Here is a 24,997-nt window from a genome sequence, read left to right as displayed (position 1 = left end):
ATTATACTGGCTATTATACTATTTTGTTTAAAACTTTTGTGTTTATATTCAATAATGGTATTGGTCTTTCGTTTTCTTATTTGGTACTATCTTTGATATTAAGGTATTATTGGCTGCCTGATATGAGTTGGAAGTACTTTTTTCTTTTTCTATTATAGAAGGGATTATGTACAATTGTGTTAATTTTTCTTTAACTATTTGGTAGAATTCTCTGGGAGAAACTTTATGATCCCGGAGGATTTTTTTTTTAGTAGACTTTACATTTTTAATTAATAGCACTGTATAAATTATCTTGTTTGTGTTGGGTTTGTTGTGTTAATTTGTGTTTTTTAAGGAATTGTCCATTTTCATTGAAGTTTTCAAATTTATGTTTACATTTTTTAAAATTTTTAGTTGTCACTGGACCTTTATTTTATTATTTATATGTGGTGCTGAGAATTGAACCCAGTGCCTCACACGTCAGGCAAGTGCTCTACTGCTGAGCCACAACCCCAATCCTCAAATTTACGTTTAGTTTTTCATGGTATTCTTTTATTACCTTTTGTATGTTTTCAGAACCTTTAGTGATAGCACCTATTTTGCTTTTGATACTAGCAATTTGTGTCATCTTTCTTCTTCTTTTTTTTTTTTTTAATCTTACTACTCTAGAGGTTTGTCAGTTTGTTACTGTCAGAGAATCAGTTTTTTGTTTCTTTGAGTTTCCACTATTTTGTTTGTGCAATTTTATTGTTGTATTGTTTTGTTCTTGTTTCCTTTCTCTGGTTCGTGTTAGGCTTATTTAATTCTTATTTTTATAGTTTCTTTTCTAAAGAATTTAGACTATGGATTCAGAATCATTACAATTTTTCTCTTTTTTGCAGTGCTGGGGTTCAAACCCTGGCCTGTGAATCATGAGCAAGTACCCTACCACTGAGCTGCACTGCACCTGTCCCCTTTCACCACTCCACCGAGCCTTACTATTTTCTAACAAGAGCAGCTAGTGCTGTGCATTTCCCTTTCAGCACTGCTTTAGCTGTTCCACAGATTTTGATATAACTTTATTTTCATTCAGTCCAGTATATCTGTTTATTTCCCTTGAGACTTCCTTTTTGATCCATGGATTATTTATAAATCTGTTGTTTATTTTCCAAGTGTTTGGAGATTTTCCTATCTTTTTGTTATTTATTATAGTTTGGTTACATTTTGTTTAGAGAACATAGTGTATAACTGAAATTCTTTTAAATGTCATACAGGATATGTTCTGTCTTGGTAAGTATTCTATGAACACTTACAAAGAATGTGTATTCCATTTTTGGGGGGTGGAATATTCTAAAAAATGTCAGGTCCTCTTGATTCATGGTATTAAGTTATTCTCTTTGCTGATTCTGTTATTGAAAACAGACAGATTGCCAATTAAAATTGTGGATTTGTCTATTTCCCTTTTATTTCTATCAGGTTTTGCTTCACTTATTTAACAGTTCTGTTATTCAGGGCATGCACATTTAAGATTGCTATCCTGGGCTGTGGATATATAGCCCAATATGGAGTGCTTGTCTGGCATGGGTGAGGTCCTGGGTTCTGTCCCCGGCATCACACTCACACACACACACACCCCTCTCTCTCTTACACACACTCTCTCTCTCTCTCTCTCTCTCTCTCACACACACACACACATACACACACACACACGATTGCTGTCCCTTCTTGGTGGATTACCTTTTTTATCATGATATACTTTTCCATTCTGTTCTCGGCAGTTTTCTTTGCTGTGTAGTCTGCTTTGATAATATAGCCACTTTGTGGCTCCATGGTAGAGCACTTGCCTAGCAAGTATGAAGCACTGGATTTGATCCTGAGCACCACATGAAAATAAATAACTAAGGTATTGTGTCCATCTACAACTAAAAAAATTGTTTTTAATGAAAAGAGTATTGTTAATTTTATAAGTCCTATGTAGTAATTATCCTGATTTTATAGATGAGAACATTAAAAATGGTGAAGGGTTAAATTAACTTGCTCCAAGTCACATGACCATTTAATGTGTTAGCTTAGAATATGATTCCCTGTCCTTCTGACATTGTACCATTTATATAGAAGTATTTTTCTTCCACCTTATAAGGTTAATTCCTCAAGTTTGTATGTTCATCTTGTCTTTTACATTTCTTAGACCCTTACTCACTTAGCCTCCATAAAAAGATATCCTTTTTCCTAAGGTTTTCCGTTGAGCTTATATCCTAGATCATGCAAGATTCTAATCTTTCTCATTTCTCTTAGCTATTAACTTTCCTGCCTGCTATAAGCTGGTATACACCCCTTCTATTCTGATGAAACTTCCTATTTCAGGTTCATAGTGACCATTTTAAAAAATAAAAATTACAGTAAAAGTGTTGATCTCAGGGGAAGGCTTTCAGTCCTTCACCATTAAATATGATATTAGCTTTGGATTTTTCATACAAGGCCTTCATGAGTAATGGAAGTTTCTATTTCTAGTTTTTTGACCGTGTGACTTTTTTTAAATTAGGAAAGAATTTTGAATGAGGTTAAGTGCTCTAAGCGTATCTGATGAGATGGATCATGTGGCTTTGTCCCAGACATTTTATTAATATGGTGTGAAACATTGGAAGTTTTTATATGTTAAACCAACCTTGCATTCCTGCTATACATCCCTCTTGACCTGATGTGTCATTTTTTATATGTTACTTTATTCTAGTATTTTGTTGAACATCTTTGTGCCTCCATTCACATGTTTCATAAACTGTAATATGTAGTTTTCTTGTGATGTCTTTGGCTTTGAAATCAGGGCAGTGCTGGCCTGACATAGTAAGTTAAGAAGTAATTCCTCCTTTTCAGTTCTTGGAAGAATTTCAAAAGACTTAGTGTTAATTCTTTAAATGTTCGGTAGAATTTATCAGTGAAGCCATCTGGCCAAGGAATTTTCTTTGTTGGAAGGGTTCTCATCAGTTTATTTTCCTTGTTAGTTGTTGGTACATTGAAATTTTTTATATCTTCGTAATTTAGTTTTGGCAGATAGTTTCTAGGAATTTGTCCATTTGATCTAAATTGTCTAATATTTTGGTGTTCTATTATTGTTCTTTTTATTTTTGTAGAATTGGTATTAATATCCCCACTTTCACTTCTGATTTTAATAATCTGAGTCTTCGCTCCCTTAGTCAACTAAGCCAAAAGTATGTCAATTTTTTGATGTTTAAAAAGACAACTTTTCATTTCATTGGTTTTTCACTGTTCCTTTTTTAATTCACTGTTATTTTCACTGATCTTTCTGCTAGCTATGGGTTTAGTTTGCTTTTTTTTTTCTAGTTTCTCACAGTATAAAGCTAGGTTATGGCTTTCTAGTTTTTGTAAGCATTCATACCTATTAATTTCCATCTTAGCACTGATTTCTGTGTCCTGCAAGGTTTGTTATGTTGTATTTTCATTTCCCTTTGTCTCATAGTATTTTCTTTTTTCCCTATTTCTCTTTTGTCCCATTGTATTAAGAGTACTTTTTAAAATTGCTACATATTTGTAATTTTCCAGTTTCTTTCTTCTTATGGTTTTGTAGTTTCATTCCATTGTGATTGGAGAGCTACTCTACTCCATGTGACTTTAATCTTTTTTAAAATTAAGATTTATTTGATGCCCTTACATAGGGTCCATTTATCCTGGAGAATGTTCCAGGTGCCCTTAAGGAAAATATGTATTCTATGATTGGGTGGCATATTCTGTATATGTCTTTTAGATCCATTAGTTTTTTAGCATTGTTCATATCTACTGCTTCCTTCATTATTGAAACTTGGTAATTGAAATCTACAACTATTTGTAGAACTGTGATTTCTTCCTTTCAATTTTATGTTGTTTCTTCTATATAATATATAAAAATATATAATATAAATATATAATATATATAATATATTGTATATATAATATATATTTATATATATTTATTATATATTTATATATTTATATTATATTTATATATTTATTTTATATATTTATTTGGACTTTAGTAGTTTGATTCAAGTAAGTTTTTAATTATTATATCTTTTTGTGAAAAACTGACCTTTTATCAATATATACTCCCTTGTCTCTTTTAGACACCCCCCTTTAAACCTAAAATCTGTTTTGTCTGATACTAGTTTATCCAACTCAGTTCTTTTTTCTTTTCTTTCTTTCTTACCATATACATGGGGTAGCTTTTTCTTTTTAACTTTTAACTTTAGATCTGAAGCAGTTCTCCTGTAGACAGCATATGGATGGATTGATGTGTGTATATACATATTTAAAATCTACTTTGTCAGTCTCCATCTTTTGTTTTGAGAGTTTAAACCATTTGTATTAAAAAAATTTTTTTAGTTGTTGATGGACACAGTATCTTTATTTATTTTTATGTGGTGCTGAGGATTGAACCTAGTGTCTCACATGTGTGAGGTAAGTGCTCTACCACTGAGCCACAACACGAGCTCCCCATTTATATTAAATTACTTCTTAGCATCAGAATTTGTGTTTGGTGCCTTTTGTAATTTCTTTTTGGTGATGTTCTTAGTTTGTTCATATATAGTTTTCCTATTTCCTTTAGTTCTGTGGGTGTATTTTCCTTTAGCTCTTCAAATGCAATTTAAAACAATTCTTAAAAGTCTTTGTCTAGTAAGTCCAATGTCTAGACTTACTTGGGGTTTTTTTCTGTTTATTCATTTCATTTCTCTGGATGAACTGTTTTTGTTTCTTTGTGTATCTTATCACTTTTTAAAAGTTGGAAATTAGTCACTTAACTATTACTGTGTATTAACTTTGGAAATCAGACTTTCTCTTTTCTAGAGTTTGTTGGGTGTTTTGTTTTATCATTGATGTTTTATCTATTTGAGAGTTTTCCAACTTTTTTTGTTAGATTATTCTTTACTGGTGATTACTGAAGTCTCTTTCTTTCTAACTTGTTTGTATTCAGCTAATGTTTGGGCCAAAATTTCTTTGGATGTCAGATGTGCAAACACACACCAAGGAAACCTTACCTAGAGGGGTAGCAGGGAGAATGAGAATCACACCTCTTTAGTCTTTGCAGATTTGTTTTTTGTTGGGGTATTCCTTCACTGCCTAACTAGGGTTGCTCAGAGTTTTAGAACCAATCTGAGGTAAAACCTTAGGGTCTTTTCAGCATATTTTTTAACATGTTTCCCCCCAACCTCTCTTGTAGGTGGCTTTCTAAATTTCCCTTTATACATGGCTGCTTTCAAATGATTTAATTTCCCAATGAATCTCACCCCAGCTTCTTCTCTGGACCTAGATGATCTGTTGTATGTGTTGTATCTGCAATCCTTCATCTCCTGAAGGATTAGGTGTGAGTTTTGTAGTAGCCCTCTTGAAGCTTTATGAACAGTGTCTGCTAGTTTCCTGCCTATGTTCCAAGTTATGTGAAATAGAAATGAAGTCCTTGCCTTACTTAGTTCCTTAGGTATCTCCCAGATAGGTAAAAATGGCACATACAGTATAGTTTTACTCTACTCCCTTGGGGGATCAAGTATGGGGAGGATGAAACCAGTCTGCTGACAGTTCAAGACTATGACTGTCTTTTTGTCATTCCTCTACATTGGGGTGGGACAAAATGTAAACTGACAAAAACAAAAAACAAAAAAACTTTTCTCTCATTTTAATGATGACTTATTGATTGGACACTTTTGCTTATTTGCTGTAATCTTTAGTTTCCTCAGAACTCCTATAAAATTGGTTCTATAACTCTGTTTGGGGGCGTGTGTGTGCACGTGCGAGTGCTTGTGTAGAAAAGAGTCAGCGTGCAATATTTTGTTGGGGAAAGAGAGCTTGGAACTTGCTAGTCTACTAGTTTGCTGACATTTGATAGTGACTTTTAAAAAAGTGAAATATAGATAACAAAACTTATCACTTAACTGACTCTAAAAAGTACATAGTTTTTAGGCATTAAGTCAGTCACATTATTGTGTAGCTGTCATTAGTGTAATTTTAATTACAAGTGACTTGGCTTTTACTGCATTCTTCATTCTACTTGACCTTTCTCTTGCATTTTACTTGCTCCTAAGTTCCTTCCAGGAATTAGCTCAGATTTTCTGATGCTCTTCTGTCTTCCCTTTTTGTCTGGGTGCTCCTTTCATATTTTTTGACCTGCTTACCTATCAAATGTCAGTATTTCCCAGGGTTCTATTCTTCATTCTGTGTTTGCTCTTGTTGGGTAACTGCATCTGTTCTCATGGATTAAGTGTGCTCTCGTGATTCCCAAGTGTATATGATAGTCCCAATCTCTTTGTTGAAGTCAAACTCATATTTTCAACTGCAATAGTTTTCTGTAAAATGAGGTCCCTTGGGGACCTCAAATTTATTTTGTCTAAAACATTTTTCCAACTTACATTTTCTGCCTTGTTTAATGAAGTTGCTATCTACTCATATAAACTAGAAGATATAATCATTCTTTTTAAAATTTTTTTTTTTAGTTGTCAGTGGATCTTTTTTTATTACTTATTTTAGGTGCTGAGTATTGAACTGTAACCCTCACACATGCCAGGCAAACACTCTACCACTGAGCCACAACTTCAGCCCCAGTCATTCTTACCCCTTCCTGTTCCTCTTGCAGTTAGTTATTCATCAAGTTCTCTTACTTCTAGTGCTCCATTCTCATTTCCCCAGTTTAGTTCAGTCTTTTGTCCTCTTTTTCTAGAATTGCCACATCATTCTTCTAAATTGCTCTGCTTTCTGCCTGTTTCTTCTGGATCTAATTTGTTGGCTTTTTCATTGCCAGACTTTACTAAAATAAAACCCAGTCATGTCACCCCCACCAAAAAAAAAAAAAAAAAAATCTGTGTTTCCAAATGGATATCTGAAGATAAATACCCAATTCTTAGCGTGGTATGTCATACCTTTAATATTCTCTAACCTATCTTCACATTTTTATTTCTTGAACTACCATTCTACCCTTCCCATTCCAGAGCATTTTATTTTTATTCTCTAACTTCTCCTTTGTTTCTCTCTTTTGATTGCTTTGACCCACCTCCATCTTATTCCAAGTTCTTTTCTTTAAGATTCAACACAAATTTATCTCCTCTCTGAAGCCCAAAAGATTACACAGTCCTTTGTTTGTGGGACCTACTTATAATACTTGGTATCTTGTATTTTCTTTTTCTACCTACTTGTGAACTCCCTGGAGTATTTATTTTTTCTATTTCCCTACAAAAGAGGAGACTGATTTGTAAATAAATAATTACAATATAGCATTTAAATATAACAATTCTTATAATAGGGAGAACAGAGAACATCTTTATTAACATAGGATCTTTCGGAAGGCGACAGAAAGTAATGGCTATTTGAGGCAGTCTGAATATGAGTGTTCACATTCCAGCTGGAGACTATAGCAGGTGCAAAGGCAGTGGGATAGAGTAAGGCTTATTTGGGAAATGGCTATACACTGCAGCTCGAGCCTAGCTATATGAATGCAGAGAGAATGATCTGGAAGGGCATAGTTGGAGACTAATTGGGAAAAGCCATTGTTTGTTGGCCTAAGTAACTTAGAACAGTTTTTGTTTATTATAATTGCTCTGATTGACATTAATACAGTAATATGAATACAGTAGTGTCATACTGGTTAAACATTTTAATTGCATTTAGTATTAGGTTGTTAAAAATTTCTAAGGAAATTATTTTCATTTTCATATTAGTGTTTAATTTTGAGAATTTCTTATTTCTTTCCCTGGTGAAGGGATTTATTGAAAACATTCTACATAATACTAAACATTTTCTTTAAACAGTATCTCTTCTGTCATTACAATTTGATACTATTCTCTTGGTACCAGTGGTCAATCTATTTTAGAAATAATTTGATTTTCAAAATGTCTGGTCTTTTTCAGGGTTATTTCTCCTAAAACAGGTCTATTAGGTTTACAATAATGAACTTAGATTTTAAAAATTTACCTAAAAATACATATTTCCTATATGTGCATAACATGCCATTTTCCCTATTGCTTTTTAATGTTCTCTTGCCTTATAATAAATTTGTTATTTTTAATAGATTTAATCTGAAATAGTATTTTATACAGGACTCTTATTTTTGTAAGAGTATCTGGAAAACTAAGGTTTGTAGTAGTATTCAGGTGAATAATTTTCTTCTACCTTTTACATAAGCTCTATTGTGAGATAGCCCAGCTACCCCAGCACATATCCATGCTTCTCAGGAAATATGAAATGTTCATGCTTAAAAGATTCTTGTAAAATATTATACTTACAATTAATTATATTTGCCTTTGTGTATATATGAGGAAATACTTGTACACGACTAGCTTCTTTTAAAATACTACTGCTGTAACTGGTGTACTACTATTTTTCAAGTATTAGTAACAAAGAATTTAATTATTGTAACTCTTTAGTATTGATTGTCTTTTTTATATATACTGTCCTCTACATTCTTTTTTTTTTTTTTTTTTAATTGGTACTGGAGTTTGAGCCCAGAGGCACTTAACCATTGAACCACACCCCCATTCCCTTTTATATCTTATTTAGAGACAGGGTCTTGCTGAGTTACTTAGGGCCTCACTGAATTGCTGAGGCTCGCTTTGAACTCATGATCCCCCTGCCTTAACCTCCCACCTCAGCCTCCGGAGTTGCTGGATGCTCCATGTGCCACTGCACATGGTTTCCTCTACATTGTTAAATTGGTGAATAAGCTAAATGATAAACATGTTGTGAAAGTAGAGTATAACTTTGCTTCGTTCCTAAATCATGAAATTAAATGGAGCAGAAGGACTGTATGCTTTGGCTGGCATTCCTTGTGGATTGGTTTTGCACCTGGAAGACTTAATTTCTGTTAAGGACCCGAGTCATCTTACCAAAATTTGAACTTTAGGAAATGCAGAAGTCATTCCTTCATTTGTTGCAGAATTTAGAACATTGAATGAAAGTCAGGATTCCTTGCCCCAGTTTATGGTTGGATATGCACATTGCTTGTATTGTGTATCTTCCTTTCAAGGGAAGGTTGCACCCTTCTCCCTCATCCTGATGTCTTCACTCCCTTAGCCTCAGTTGGAATATGCGTTAGATTATGCTAGAATACCTTCTTGCCAGTTTTCTCTCTCTGATAAGAAGGATGTGATTTTTACACACGGATGATACTGAAAAAGTGGTAGACCATCTCATACTGCTATAAAATTAAAGCACATGGTGATAGGCCCAAACACCTGGTGATCATACGCAGTTAGTGGAGGCAGCTAGGCTTTCATTAACAAATACATAATCAAATAATATGATCAAGGTAAAGCCAAATGGTATTACTGCATTGAGGAAGATTTTTGACATGTGACCTAAGATTTACTCTTAGGGTTTTATGACCATAAATGATTAAAAGGTGTGACTTTTTTTTAATGTCATTTCTATTAATAGGGAGACTAACTTGTAGAGCTTTTTAATGTCACCTACAGAAATAAAGAAGTGGCATTATTAAGGGCTAAATATTTCACTTACCTTGCTTACTTGTCACAAATTTGTTGTGAGTTACAGGTAGGTGTTCATTATCCTCATTTTACAATTAAAAAAAAAAAAAACAGAGCCTTAGAAAGGTTATGTGACTTGACCTCCCAAGAGTAGCATGTGAATACACTATTTTTTCCTTTAAAAAGCAGTAGCTTTGTTAGGCAGGGCTGTAATCCCAGCTGCTCCAGAAGCTGAGTCAGGAGGTCTAAAAGCCAGCCTCAGCAACACCAAGATGCCAAGCAACTCAGTGAGACCTTCTCTCTAAATAAAATTTAAAATAGGGCTGGGGATGTGACTTAGTGGTTGAGTTCAATCCCTGGTACTCCCCCACCCCCACCCCACAAAAAATAAAAATGTTGCTTCTTTTGTTGTTGTTGTTGTTGTTTTTAAATTATTTAATCTTTCGAACACTCTGGAAAACATTCTTTTAAAGCATGACTCAAAACTCATTCTTCATCAATATACATCGTTGTCCAGTTACACAAACTCCATTTACCAAAGAGTGACACTTTGTAATGGAGGTAGTTTAGAATTACCCAAATGTTCTACCTGCTTCTGCCATATGGCAGGTTGTATAGTCTGAATATTTGCCTTCCCATTTCAACATTGAGTGGTACACCTTCATATTGCCCTGTACTTGGTTAGTAAATATCCACTCAAAAGCAAAAGCTCATGTTTGTCCTTTACTACTGGTTGCCCTAGAAAGTGTCTTAAACAAAGAGAACTCTGTGAAAACCTAATACATTTTTAGAATTAAATATATATATAACTTTTGTTTGTGATTATGTGAAATTTATTTTATACTAAACTACATGCTTTATTAACTAGCTGTTACCTTGTAAAGTATCTGTAGTCAGAAAAGTAGGTTTTTTTTTTTATTAAAAATCATAAATTTACATAGGGCAATGTTGTTTGATTCATTGTTATTTTTTCCCTTCCCCCCACCACTCCCACCCCTCTTTTCCCTCTATACAGTCCTTCCTTCCTCCATTCTTACCACCATCCTTATCCCTAACCCTAACCCTAACGCTAACTCCTCCCACCCCCCATTATATGTCCTCATCCGCTTATCAGCGAGATCATTCGTCCTTTAGTTTTTTGAGATTGGCTTATCTCACTTAGCATGATATTCTCCAGTTTCATCCATTTGCCTGCAAACGCCATAATTTTATCATTCTTCATGGCAGAGTAATATTCCATTGTATATATATGCCACAGTTTCTTTATCCATTCATCAACTGAAGGGCATCTAGGTTGGTTCCACAATCTGGCTATGGTGAATTGAGCAGCTATGAACATTGATGTGGCTGATTTTAAGTCTTTTGGGTATAGTCCTTGGGTGTAGCTGGGTCAAATGGTGGTTCCATTCCAAGCTTTCTGAGGAATCTCCATACTGCTTTCCAGAGTGGCCGCGCTAATTTGCAACCCCACCAGCAATGTATGAGTGTACCTTTTTCTCCACATCCTCGCCAACACCTATTGTTGCTTGTATTCTTGATAATCGCCATTCTAATTGGGGTGAGATGAAATCTTAGGGTAGTTTTGATTTGCATTTCTTTTATTACTAGAGATGTTGAACATTTTTTCATGTATCTGTTGATTGCTTGTAGATCTTCTTCTGTGAAGTGTCTGTTCATTTCCTTAGCCCATTTGTTGATTGGATTATTTGTATTCTTGGTGTAGAGTTTTTTGAGTTCTTTATAGATTCTGGAAATTAGTGCTCTATCTGAAGTATGAGTGGCAAAGATATTCTCCCACTCTGTAGGCTGTCTCTTCACATTACTGATAGTTTCCTTTGCTGAGAGAAAGCTTTTTAGTTTGAATCTATCCCAGTTGTTGATTCTTGCTTTTATTTCTTGTGCTATGGGAGTCCTGTTAAGGAAGTCTGATCCTAAGCCAACAAGTTGAAGGTTTGGACCTACTTTTTCTTTTATAAGATGCAGGGTCTCTGGTCTGATTCTCTTGATCTATTTTGAGTTGAGTTTTGTGCAGGATGAGAGATAGGGGTTTAATTTCATTCTGTTGCATATGGTTTTCCAGTTTTCCCAGCACCATTTGTTGAAGAGGCTATCTTTTCTCCATTGCATATTTTTGGCACCTTTGTCTAGTATGAGAAAATTGTATTTATTTGGGTTTGTGTCCATGTCCTCTATTCTGTACCATTGATCTACCTGTCTATTTTGGTATCAATACCATGCCGTTTTTGTTACTATTGCTTTGTAATAGAGGTGAAGATCTGGTATTGCGATACCCCCTGCTTCACTCTTTCTACTGAGGATTGCTTTAGCTATTCTGGGTTTTTTATTCTTCCAGATGAATTTCATAATTGCTTGCTCTATTTCTGTAAGGTACATCATTGGGATTTTAATTGGAATTGCATTGAATCTGTATAGCACTTTTGGTAGTATGGCCAAGAAATGTAGGTTTTTGATGTGTACTTGTGAAATGAAAATAAAAGAAAGTGAAATGTAAAATTTTATGCCCTTATGAGGAGAAAAGTGTGTGAATTGAAATCACCTGCTGCCAATCTGTGGTGATTTTCCTGTTCTTGTGCCTGGTAGGTTTAGAAAGTGAAAAATCTACATATGAAATAAAAACAGATTTTCCCTTCTTCCAATACTCATGTAACTGTAAAAGGGTATTAAAATCTTTTGTTAAAAGAACACAAGATACATTAGAGAAGGGAAATTAAATATTAAGTGTAGCTTCTATTCTTTAATCTTAATAAGGAAAGCATTCTAATGTGATCCAAAAAAACTAACTATTCGTTTGTTTCTTTAGGATGGATTGGATGCTTTGGTATATGATTTGGATTTTCCTGCCTTAAGAAAAAACAAAAATATTGACAACTTTTTAAGCAGATGTAAGTAATTTTTTTGTGTGGAGGTCAATGATAGATTGCATATAACTACATTTAATTTAGATAATTTAATCCCTTTTTTCTTTTACTTTTTGGTTATTTCATCAATAATTCCTGCATAATATTAGTAGAAAATGTGAATGAAGCTTTATTAACTAGTTTGGGTGTCTAGTAGGAGAAGCTACAAAGTAGTTTCAGAGAAGGGGATGAAAAATAACTGAAATAAGTATGTTAAAAAGTGCCTATATATACATATATTGAGTTTCAATTATGTGTTATATTTGGTCCCTATTTTTCTTTTATAAATGAGTTCACTATTTGAAAACTCACAGGTAAAAGTAAATGACATGTGAAAAACTCTCTTAAGATATGAGGATTTTGTTCATGAAAATTGTTTTATAATTTTTTTCTGAAGATTCCATTTCGGATTTTGATGTTAAAGTTTAAAATGTGATTTATAACTTTTTAAATTAGTTTCAAGCTTTTAATCATAAGGAACTAATAATAAGAACTACATCATAAAATCCTCCTTAACTAGTTTATTTGTATTCCTAAACCATAGATATTACTGCATTTAGATTTGGTTTGTTTTGGTGTTATCTTTCCATTTTTATTACATATGTTTTATTACAAAAGTTTTATCTTTATAAATAGTCATATTCTTTAACTTTGTTGTAATTTACTTTTATCATTTCTGTACTTTGTAGTCTTGCCTCAGAATTTTGCTTACTGATTTTCTGTTCTTCCAGTTTCTTCTTTAAAAAAAAAAAAAAATTCAGTTTAGATTTTATTGGGAATATTAGTACCAACTTCTGAATTGGGAACTTTTAAAGTATAAAACTTTCAATAATTTCTCACATTCTACTGACACCGAGTTTTTAATGTTTACATTTATTTACCTCCCTATTTGATAATATGTTGTGAAAGAACTAAGATGGAGAAAGTACACTTTCTCATTTGATGGTAGACAAAGGGCAAATGCTTATTAGTACAAAGGCTGGGGTATAATTTTGTAAACTTGTGTCGCAAGAATTGAAACACATGCTTTCTTAATTTTTAGGGGTACATTTGGCAAAGTAATGTGTAAGACCTACCTACATATTATTTACTATACAATAATGCAGACAGAAATTAAGACAAGACCTAAGTAAAAGAGAGAGAGGGAACAGAAGGGAAAGAGAGATTCAGTTGTGAATTGGACAGTTTAGTATTAAAATATTAAGAGTATTCAGATTGCCAGGCATGATAGTGCACACTTGTAATCCTTCCAACTTGGGAGGCTAAGACAGGAGGGTAAATTTGAGGTCAGTCTGGGCAACTTAGGATACCCTGTCTTTAAGAAGTAAAAAGGCTGAGGATGTAACTCAGTGTCCCTGGGTTCAATTGTCAGTACCACAAAAATAAGCAAACACACACACAGCAAAAGAGAAAGTAAGTGATGCGGAAAACCAAGGCTGCTTGCCGACAGGGCTGCTTCAAGCGGCTCGCTGCTTGGCTTCTCTTACGGGAAACCGTGGCTTCTTTGTCTTTTTGCTTGTGGAAAACCGCCACTCCTCGCAGTTACGGCCCGACCAGCGGGACAGAAGACACGTACTCTTTAGAAGTTCATGAAGCAGCTTCCCCGTTTATTCCAATAACACCCTCAATATATAAGCAGTCTCATGCATAAGCAATTGTAACCAGACATGTCCATCCAATCCTGTTAAAGGTCAAGCAGTCACTCGCTCGAGCATTACGTGTAAAGTATATCTGTCCACGGGCTAGGCAGCTGAACTGATTATAATACAGCCAATTGTAAAAGCATTCTGCCTTTCTCCATGCATATTCAGAACGCCGTTTGCTCTCTGCCAGTCACCATCTTCGGATGCACGTGGCGTAACCCTGGGCCCCGGGTTCCACCCGCCGCAAAGTGAAAAGATAAACCACAGGTTGGGAGAAAATAGTTACAAACATGTGAAAGAAGAAATAATAATATCCTCAACAAATGTTACGCAGGCAACTAAATATCCTCATATGTAAGAGAATGAAGTGGGACTCCTCCTCATACTATATGCAAAAATTAATTTATGGAAGCTAAAAACTATTAGGAGAAAATGGAGTTGTAAATCTTCATAATCCTGAATTTGTTGCTTCTTAGCTACAATATCCAAAGCACAAGCAAAAAAACGAAAATTGATAAATTGAACATCATCAAAATTAAAAATTTATGTGCTTCAAAGGACACTATCAGATAGAGTGAAAAGACAACCTACAAAATAGAAGGAAATACTAGCAAATCATTTATTTGACAAAGGGCTGGTATCCAGAATATATAAAATCTTACTACTCAGTAATAAAAATATAGTTAAAAACTGGACAGATAACGTAAATGGACTTTTCTCCAAAGAAGATATGAAGATATCCAATAAGAATGTGGAAAAGTATTCAACACGATCAGTAGAAAATTACCAGTTGTGACCACAATAAGATTCCACATCATGGGAATGATTAAAGTCTTTAAAAATTGGTATCAAGTATTTATGAGAATTTGGAGGTTTAAACTTATGTTTTGTTGACTGGTTTATAAATGGCGAAGCACTTTAGAAGAGTTTGAGTTATGTGTGCACTTAATCATTTGATTCAGGAGTCCTACTCCTGGGTATTTATTCAAAAGAAATGACAGTATGTGTCTACACAAAGACCTGTTTAAGGCACAAAGAATATTAAAGGCAGTTTTGTTTGTAACTGCTGAAAACTGGAAGCAACTCAAGTGCCCATTAATTTGTCAGTGGATGACCATTTGTTATAACCATCTAATAGAATATTCTTAACAATAAAAAGGAGCAACTACTGACATGGGCAACCCTATCAGTAAATCTCAGAAACATTCTGCTCAATAAAAGCCAGGTTCAAAGGCTGCCTACACCTGGGGATGTAACTCCATGATAAGAATGCTTCCCTAGCATGTACAAGGTGCTAAATTCAACCCCCAGCACTGCAAAAAAAAAAAAAAAAAAAGGGGGTGTGTGTGTGTGTGGAGGACTACTTACTATATGAGTCCATTTATGGAAAATTCTAGAAATGTCAGACTTTGGAGGTTGAATTTATGAGAAGTTGCCTAGGTCTGGGGTGAGACTATAGAAATGACTAATAAACATATGAAAACTGAATAGAAAGAGATATGAAGAAATTTTGGAATTCTTTAACTTCTTTGTGATGATGATTGCACAAGCATAGTATTGTTCAAAAGCCATTGAAATCTACATCTAACAAGGAACACTTACACTGTTAATTATACATTAATAAACCTAACTTTTTAAAGAAAGATGGTTTTAATGCTCTGTTAATAATGAACTTAATTCTAAATCAACCAGTTATTTCAAGAAAAAATGTTTACAAGTTGTTTGAAATAAAACAACATGTACTACGAAATAATAAAATAAGGAAATATGAACAAAAAATGTTATAAGTACACTTATTTTTTCAATATAACATCTTCAGTTCTTGACATGCTTATGTAATATATAGAGTAGTAGATTTTCATAGGATAGTATTTCATATACTGCTGAAATTCATTTAGCTATTCATAGTTTTCAATCAGTGGATACATCAAAATTATTAAAGGTTGGTATTTTGTTTCTCAGCACCCCCTTACCGGGTGTTGAACCCAGGGGCTCTTGACCACCGAGCCACATCCCCTTTTTTGTTTGGGGCATTTTCTTCCCTTGTTTTCTCATATTGTTCAGGTATCAGTGGACCGCTGAGATATTGCAGATTTTCTCTATTGACTTATAATGTCCCTGAAGATTTCTAGTATATCCCCTCTTAGCCTTCAATAGGCTGAAGTCCTGGAGGAAGTTGATAGTGTGGTGCTCCACAAGGAAGCTGTCTCTCTAGGGGTGGTGGCCTTCCGGTGGGGTATATTCCCTGCTAGTGGGCAGAGGTGCCTCCACTTGTTGACCAATGGTCATCCAAAGGGGAACTAGGCTGCGGGCTGAGGCAAGGCCTGTTTGGGCCTGTGTCTCTGGTTTTACCGTCCTTGTGGGAAAACCTCACTGGGCAGGGAAGACTCACCCGGTGGGGAGGTCTCGCTGGTCAGTTCCCCTCCTAAGGTTCCCCTCAATCTACAACTACCACCTGGGCTGGGCTGCCTTCCTCTGCAACGTTCCCAGGGGCCCGGATCTACCTCCTGGGCCTGGGAGCCTCACCCTTCGCAGACGAGTCTCCTTAAGCTGCCTCTCCTCAGAGAATCCTGGAACCTTCGCTCCGCTCCTAAGCGTGTCTCTGTGCGGCTCTTCCACCAAGAAGCCTCCTAGGTCCTGGGACCCTGCTCTGCACCTAATCGCCTGGCTATGCGACCCCTCCTCTGAGCAACCTCCTGGAGCCCCGTACAATCGCTCCGAGTTCCAGTGACCCGCCGCTCGCCTCTTCCTCCGGACAGCCGCCCGGTGTTCCAGTGCGGTCACTAGGAGTCCAAGCAACTCACTGCGTGCCTCCTCCTCCTGCCAACCACCCGTAGCCCTGGGCAGTCACTCCTAGTCCAAGTGACCCACCCCGTTCCTCCTCCTCCTCTGGGTAGCCCCCTGGGTGTTCAGGAGCGGTCACTCTTGAGTCCCAGTGACCTGCTGCATGCCTCCTCCAGGCAGCCGCCCGGAGCTCTGGTGCGGCCACTCCGAGACCAAGCAACCCACCGTGCTCCTCCTCCGGGCAGTCCCCCGGCGTTCAGGAGCGGTCACTTTGAGTCCAAACAACTCACCACTCGCCTCCTCCTCTGAGCAGCCACCTGGAGCTCTGATGCAGTCACTCCGAGTCCAAGCGACCCGCCGTGCTCCTCCTCCTCCTCCGGGTAGCCCCCCAGTGTTCAGAAGCGGTCTCTCTGAGTCCAAACAGCTCTCCACGTAGCTCCTCCTCTGGGCAGCCGCCCGGAGCCCCAGTGGTTGCTCCGAGTCCAAGCGCTGTGCTGAGCGGCCTCCTCTACGATGCTCCCAGTTGTCCGAGTTCACTGCTCCAGCGGGGGGAGGTGTGTCTCGCCGGGCAGCTCTACTTCACAAAGTTCCCTGTGTTCCGGGACTACTGCCCCATACAGGTCGCCTCCCCAATGGGAAAGACTCACCCGGCGGCTTTGAGTTGGTCCCAAGTCTCTCAATATCTCTTTTAAATCCTGAGTCCTGGAGCAACATGAAATGCAGCCACCCTCTAGTCCGCCATCTTGAAAACCACATCCCCTTTTTTAGTTGTTGGTTTTGAGACAGGGTCTCACTAAGTAATTGAGGCTGGCCTTGAACTTGTGATCTTCCTGTCCCAGCCTCCTGCGTTGCTGGGATTATATGCATATGTCACCGTGCCCATATCTAATTGCTTTTTGCTTATAGATATCAGATATAGTGATCTAAGAATACACTTGGAATATGGGATAAAATTGTTCTCCTTAAAATAAAATACCTTTGACTAAATTTAACCAAAGAGGTGATAGACCTCTACAAGGAAAACCATCAAACATTGATGAAAAAAATTGAAGAGGATCCCCAAAATAGAAAGATATCCTTTGTTCATGAATTCACAGAATCAATACTGTTAAAGCCTCCATACTTCCCAAAACAATGTACAGATTCAGTGAAAATCCAGTCAAAATACCAATTATATTCTTCACAGAACTAGGGGAGAAAAATCCTAAAATTCTTATGGAATCACAAAATCCCTGATAGATAAAGCAATCTTGAGCAAAAAGAATAAAGCAGGAGGTATTACACTGCCTAACCTTAGAATATACTACCAAGTTGTAGTAATGAAAGCAGCATGGTATTGACGTAAAAATACAGACAGATCAGTGGAACAGAACAGAGAACCTAGAAGTAAATCCACCCTTGTATAGCCAACTGGTTTTTGACAAAGGTGCTAAGAACACACTTTGAGTCTCTTCAGTAAATGCTGCTGGAAACCTGGATATCCATATGCAAAAGAATGAAGCTGGACCCTTGGTTTAGTCAGCTTTTTGTCTCTGTGCTCAAAATATCTGCCAAGAACAATATAGAGGATAAAAGATTTCATTTTGGGCTCACAGTTTCAAAGGTTTGGTCCATGCCTGGCTGACTCCATTACCCTGAGCTTAGGTGAGACAGACTTCATGGTAGAAGGATGTGGTGGAGGAAAGCTACTCATGCATAGCAGCCGGAAAGCAGTGAAGGAAAGAGGAAAGGCTCATGGACAGATATATTCCGGGTCACACCTCCAGTGACCTCCTTCCTTCAGCCATGCCCTACCTCCCTTAGATTTACCACCCCGGAGTCTATTTAGGTTCTTCATCCATCTAATGGATTAATCTATCAGTGAGGTGGCAACTCTTAACAGTAATTTCAACTATGAACATTGCTGTATTGCCTGACACATAAGCTTTTGGGGGGACATTGTAGGTCTAAACCATAACAGCCCCTTCTTCTCCCTAGTTATAAAAATCAACTCAAAATGGATTTAAAAATGTAAGATCTGAAACTGAATTACTAGGAGCAAATATAAGAGAAACACTTCATATTAGAACAGGAAAGGATTTTTTTGGGGTAAAAAGAAGAGCAAAAGTAGACAAATGGGATTTTATCAAACTAAAAGACTTCTGTGTAGCAAAGGAATTCCATTTTAAAATTCCTCAAATGATTTTTTAAAAATGTAGAACTACCATCTCGTAGTAGCATTATACACTTTCTTGGGATTGAGGTTGTGGCTTAGTGGTAGAGCTCTTGCCAAAGAGCTCTTGGTTTTTGACAAAGGTGCTAAGAACACACTTTGAGTCTCTTCAGTAAATGCTGCTGGAAACCTGGATATCCATATGCAAAAGAATGAAGCTGGACCCTTGGTTTAGTCAGCTTTTTGTCTCTGTGCTCAAAATATCTGCCAAGAACAATATAGAGGATAAAAGATTTCATTTTGGGCTCACAGTTTCAAAGGTTTGGTCCATGCCTGGCTGACTCCATGTACATGGTCTGGTGTTTCAGTCCCCAGCACTGTAAAAAACAAAAGAACTTTCTTCTTCACAGCTAGGAATTAAGGTACATACCAGGCATTAATATGGGACAGTATACTTGGCAAGATTTTGTTTTCTCTTTAAATGTATAAGTGACTTGCAGAGTTTATGTGTCTAGCACGTAAGTGGTAATGTGTCTACATTTCAGAGGGAGGCAGAATTATCCTACTAATATTTTGGGATTATCTTTTCAAACTATTTACTTGGTTATAAGAAAAATGGTACTTTGTTGAAGGACATAAGATCAGTAGATCATCATAGAGTCTAGAAGCATACTTTTTTATTATATGAAAATTCAATATAAGCTTAGGGGCTGGGATGTGGCTCAGTGGTAGAGCACTTGCCACGCATGTGCAAGGCCCTTGAGTTCAATCCCCAGCATTACAAAAAAAGGTCAGTATAAGCTTAATGTTGCATGTAAGTCATTGGGAAAAAGGTAGCTTATTCAGTAATTTTTATTGAGACCATTGGAAGATAAAATGAAATCCAGTGCCCATTTCACAACATATATAAATGAAAAGAGAAAATACTAGGTAAAATTACAGGTAATTATGTTTATAATTAACCCAGACGTAGAAAATGCCTTTACTGGAACTAGAAACTACAGAAATATTGACAGATTTTGTCATCTCAAAAGTTTAATTATGGAAAAGTTTTTCTCCCCAACTTCAGAAAAATAGAAATAATTTCTAAGATTGATGGATATTGAAAGTGAAAATTGGTACAGTTGTTTTGGAAGATGTATTTTAAAACTTGATCATAAGCATAACAATGATTTTACCTAAGAAAATATGATCTACAAAACATCTCTGTGATTATCCAGGAATTTTAGCACATACATATCATTGGATCGGAAAATTAGAACATTTGTTTTTTGCTTTTTGTTTATTTATTTTTTTTTACACTAAAAGCCCATGTATCTATAAGGTAGTTTGAGATAACTAACCAATAAATGCTGTATCTTCACACACACACACACACACACACACACAAAAAAAAGAAAGTTAGAACATCCTACTTGGAAATCCAGGGAGAATTTGTCAGCTATCCAGTGTGTTCAGTAAAAAGTAAGCTGTGACTATCTTTCTAACAATAAATATAGATAGATAACACATTTTTAAGAAAGAATGCATATATTCAATTGGATGAATGTACCATAATTTTAAAAACTTTGTGATGATGAATACTTGTCTTTTCCTATTTCTTCATTAAAAATAGCAAATTATTAATATATACTTACACTATAAATACAAGAATGTGATAAACAATGTATATACAATTTGTTATACCTGTTTTATTCTTTCTTTAGAATAAATTTTGAGAATTGCTGAGTTAGAAATTGTATCCTTGTTTACATTTTGATATATACTGTCAAAGTACCTTCCACATAGTGGCATAAAAGTCAGAATTTTTTAATGGAGCTATAAATTTAGTATACATCTTAAGTATACTTTCTTTTAAATATCTGAAGCCAGAAGTGTTTCAGATCTTGCATTTTTTTCAGATTTTGAATATTCACATAAATATTATTAAAGATCTTGGGGCTGGGACCAAAGTCTAAACTCAAAATTTATTTGTTTCATATGTATCTTTTACATAGAGCTTTTGAGGTAATCTTATACAGTATGTTTAGTGCACCTATAATTTGACCTGTCGTTTGAAGTTTTCTATTTTTGGCATCATTTTGGACTCAAAAAATTTCAGATTTTGGAGCGTATTAAATTTTTAGATTTTTTACCATAGGGAATGTTCAGCCTGTATTATGCAGTTTAACCTTGGATGTTGTAAAAATACTCTGTTTGAAATTATTGCAAATGAAAAATGACTAAATTAGATGGATTTTTAAAAAGAAACATTAAGTTGGACATGGTGATACACATACCTGTAGTCCCAGCTACTCGAGAGGCTGAGGCAGTAGGGTCACTTGAGCTCAGGAATTTGAGGCCAACTTGGATGACCTGGTGAGACTGTCTCTCTTTAAGAAAGAAAGAAAAAGAAATGTTAAATATCTTCATTATTTAACAATTTTTTTAAATTGGTAGTAACTTAGACTATGGAAAAGTTGCAGAATAGTACAGAGGTATCTTTAACCCCCTTTCCTTTAATATAAACATCTTACATAACCATGGTACATTGGCAATCTGAGAAATCAATATTGGCACATTAGCTGCAGACGTTATTCCAATATCTTTAGTTTTTCCAGTAATCTCTCTCTCTTTTTTGTTCCAGAATCCAATTTAGAATACTACATTATATTTACTCATCATTTTGCTTTAACTTTCTCCAATCTCATTCTTTCTTGTTTTTTATGACCTTGACAGTTTTGAAGATTACTGGTCAGGTATATTGTAGAGTGTTCCTCAGTTTGAATTGGTTTCATGTTTTCTTATAATTAGACAGGGGTAATGAGTTTTGGGGGGAATACCACAGAGATAAAGTGTCCCGTTCATCATATATCAGATAATGTGATATTATTTTACTTACTAACTTGGTTTAGGGTAGTGTCTGTCAGGCTTTTCCATTGGAAAGTTGCTATTTTTTCTTTCCATACTCTGTTCATTGGGCTCTGAGGAAGGGAGTGTACATATGGCCTATTTAAGGAATAGCAAGGAAGCCGGTGTGGGTGAAGAGGATTAAACAGGGAGCAAAGAGCAGAATGATATCAGAGAGGTAAGAAAATGGGGAGAGATAAAAAAGAAAATGGGTTAAGTCATGTTGAATCCTGTATGCGCAAATGTAAGATCTTGGGCTTTTGCTCTTTTTGAGGTGACATGACATGAGTTTTAAGTAGAGAAGTGACATGATCTGACTGTGTTATAAAAACATAATTCCATGAGAGTAGGCTATGGACAGGCAACGATAGACACAGGGAAATTGATTAAGAGACTGTTGCATTAATTTGTTACATTTTTTGCATGTATAAGAGATAATGGTGGCTTGGTATATAGCATGGTAGCAGAAGGTAAAAAAGGTTTTAGTTTCAGATATATTTCAGAGAGACAAACAACATATTTTCTTGAGAGACTGGATGTAAAGTGTAAGAGGAAAAAAGAAAGTCAAGAAATGGGCTAAGGAAATGAATAGACACTTCATAGAAGAAGATCTACAAGCAGTCAACAAACATGGAAAAATGTTCAACATCTTTAGTAATAAGAGAAATGCAAATCAAAACCACCCTAAGATTTCATCTCACCCCAATTAGAATGGCGATTATCAAGAATACAAGCAACAACAGGTGTTGGTAAGGATGTGGGGAAAAAGGTACACTCATACATTGCTGGTGGGGCTGCAAATTAGTGCAGCCACTCTGGAAAGCAGTGTGGAGATTCCTCAGAAAACTTGGAATGGAACCACCATTTGACTCAGCTATCCCACTCCTTGGCCTATACCCAAAGGACTTAAAATCAGCATACTACAGAGATACAGCCACATCAATGTTCATTGCTGCTCAATTCATAATAGCCAGATTGTGGAACCAACCTAGATGTCCTTCAATTGATGGATGGATAAAGAAACTGTGGTATATATATACAATGGAATATTACTCAGCCATAAAGAATGATAAAATTATGGCATTTGCAGGCAAATGGATGAAATTGGAGAATATCATGCTAAGTGAGATAAGCCAATCTCAAAAAACCAAAGGACGAATGATATCGCTAATAAGTGGATGATGACACATAATGGGGGGTGGGAGGGGTTAGTGTTAGGGTTAGGGTTAGGGACGGGGGCAAGAATGGAGGAAGGAAGGACAGTATAGAGGGAAAAGAGGGGTGTGAGGGGTGGGGGGAAGGGAAAAAATAACAGAAATGAATCAAACAACATTACCCTATGTAAATTTATGATTACACAAATGGTATGCCTTTACGCTGTGTACAAACAAAGAAACAACATGTATTCCATTTGTTTACAATTAAAAAAAGAAAAAAAAAATGCCCCCTAAAAATTAACTTACCTTTTAAAATATTTTTCAAAAGCAATTTTATTAGTGCATTATAATTATACATAACAGTAGAATTCATTATTACATATTTGTACATGAACAAAATACAGCAATTGAATTTGGTCAGTTTCACTTACCAGAACTTCTTTATTCTTTCTAAAAATATTAGAAAATTATTATATGTTTTTACATGAGGAAGTAAATAGTATTATTAATCAAAAAAGTAAAAATAGTATTGAAAAAGTTAATAAAAATACATGATTTTACTTTTCTAGAATTTTTAAATGATGTGATCAATTTTTTATATTTGTAACTTTGTCTTGATTTCTTTATTCATTCTAAATAAATGCTCACACTTACACTTAAACAAAATCAGTGTCTTCTGGGTTATTGCCAAAACCAAAATTGAGTCTTTGACCCAAGTGTGAGGGTCATATGTGGAGGTTTTGGATGAGAGCATCTCTTCAATTTTGGTCCCTTTAATTTCACGTCATCTATTACTCAAGAAGGTTTTGTGTGTGTGTGTGTGTGCACATGGTTTTTCTAATACTGAAGATTGAACCCAGGGCACTTAATCACTAAGCTAAATCCCCAGCTTTTTAATTATTTTTATTGTGAGACAGGATCTTACTAAGTTCAGGCTGGCCTCCAAATTGTGATCCTCCTGCCTCAGCCTCTTGAGTCACTGAGCTTATACCCAGCTCCAAAATGATATATTTTGAATATGTTTTGAAAGAAGGTGAATATGAAAGCCTGAAGATAAAAGAGACATCAGGACTGATAATATAGATGGTTTAAGTCCATCAAAGAAGTGAATACATATAGAAGAAAACACTGTTAAGGACTAAGACTTGGGATGCTGTGACATTAAGAACTCTGGGAGAAGAGGAAGAATGAGTAAAGTCCACTGAGAAGTAGCTTATTGAAATGGGTTGGAAAAATTAAAACATAACATGAAATGTCCTGGAAGTCAAGCAAAGAACAACTACCCGGAGAGAGTGATCAAACATGTCAAAGCTGTTGATGTAACACAAACAACATTGAGAACTGGCCTTTGGCTTTAACAGTGTGGTGCTTGTTTGTGACTTTGATAAACAGTTTTGATAGAAAAGTAGAGTCAAAGCCCATCTGAAGTGGTTTTAATAATAAATAGAAAAAAGGTTGTAGGAACAGTATAAACAGCATTTGAGGAATTTTGCTGCAGGTAGAGGCTTGACAATGAGATAGTACGTGGTGACAGAAGTAGGATCACGAACTTTTTTATTTGCTTGTAAGGAAGAAAACAACATGGTGGGATTTAATTAGGGGGAAGTCTTAGTGATGCCGGAGAAAGAAGGGAGAAGTACTGGAGGAATAACCTGAACTACTGAAAAAGGTAAACATCAGTGCACAGGAGAAGGGGTTGACTTAAGATTGAAATAGTTTATTGCACAAGGTGAAAAAACCAAATAGATGAATACACATGCTAGAAATTGAGTGTGTGTATATATATGGTAGTAGTTGGTGGCAGTTTTCTTCTGAGTGTTTCATTTATTTCAGTGTACTGACCAACAGGAACGTTAGCTGTGAATGGGGGTCAGTGGAAAAGTTGTGGGAGGAATGAGAAGAAAAGAAGAAAATGTGAAATATGGTGTGTAGGAGAGTGGGAGAGTGAATAGGCTAGGGAAACAAAGATTGCCAAGCAGAATTAAGGGCCAGCTTTATGTTTATGATTATAAACTTAAAATTAGATCACTTAATGTGA

The 24,997-nt window shown here is 35.8% G+C and overlaps 1 protein-coding gene and 1 long non-coding RNA gene across 3 annotated transcripts in view; one reads left to right on the top strand and one right to left on the bottom strand.

Moving 5' to 3' along the window:
* The window catches only part of ROCK1 (Rho associated coiled-coil containing protein kinase 1), a 162,924-nt gene that overhangs the window by 25,352 nt on the left and 112,575 nt on the right, over positions 1-24,997 (top strand). For both annotated transcript variants that reach the window (XM_079108289.1, XM_079108288.1), the window contains exon 2: positions 12,238-12,319. In XM_079108289.1, the coding sequence (XP_078964415.1) occupies positions 12,238-12,319 (82 nt within the window). The remainder of the gene's footprint in view (positions 1-12,237; positions 12,320-24,997) is intronic.
* LOC306642545 overlaps positions 19,264-24,997 on the bottom strand; it is a 51,580-nt gene continuing 45,846 nt past the window's right edge. The window contains exon 3 of the long non-coding RNA XR_013758588.1: positions 19,264-21,285. This is a non-coding gene — a long non-coding RNA (uncharacterized lncRNA). The remainder of the gene's footprint in view (positions 21,286-24,997) is intronic.

Source organism: Sciurus vulgaris (assembly GCF_902686455.1).
Source record: "Sciurus vulgaris genome assembly, chromosome: 13".
Taxonomy (NCBI): Eukaryota; Metazoa; Chordata; class Mammalia; order Rodentia; family Sciuridae; genus Sciurus; species Sciurus vulgaris.
Note: the sequence above shows the minus strand (reverse complement) of the source record. Positions and strands in the feature narration are given on the sequence as shown.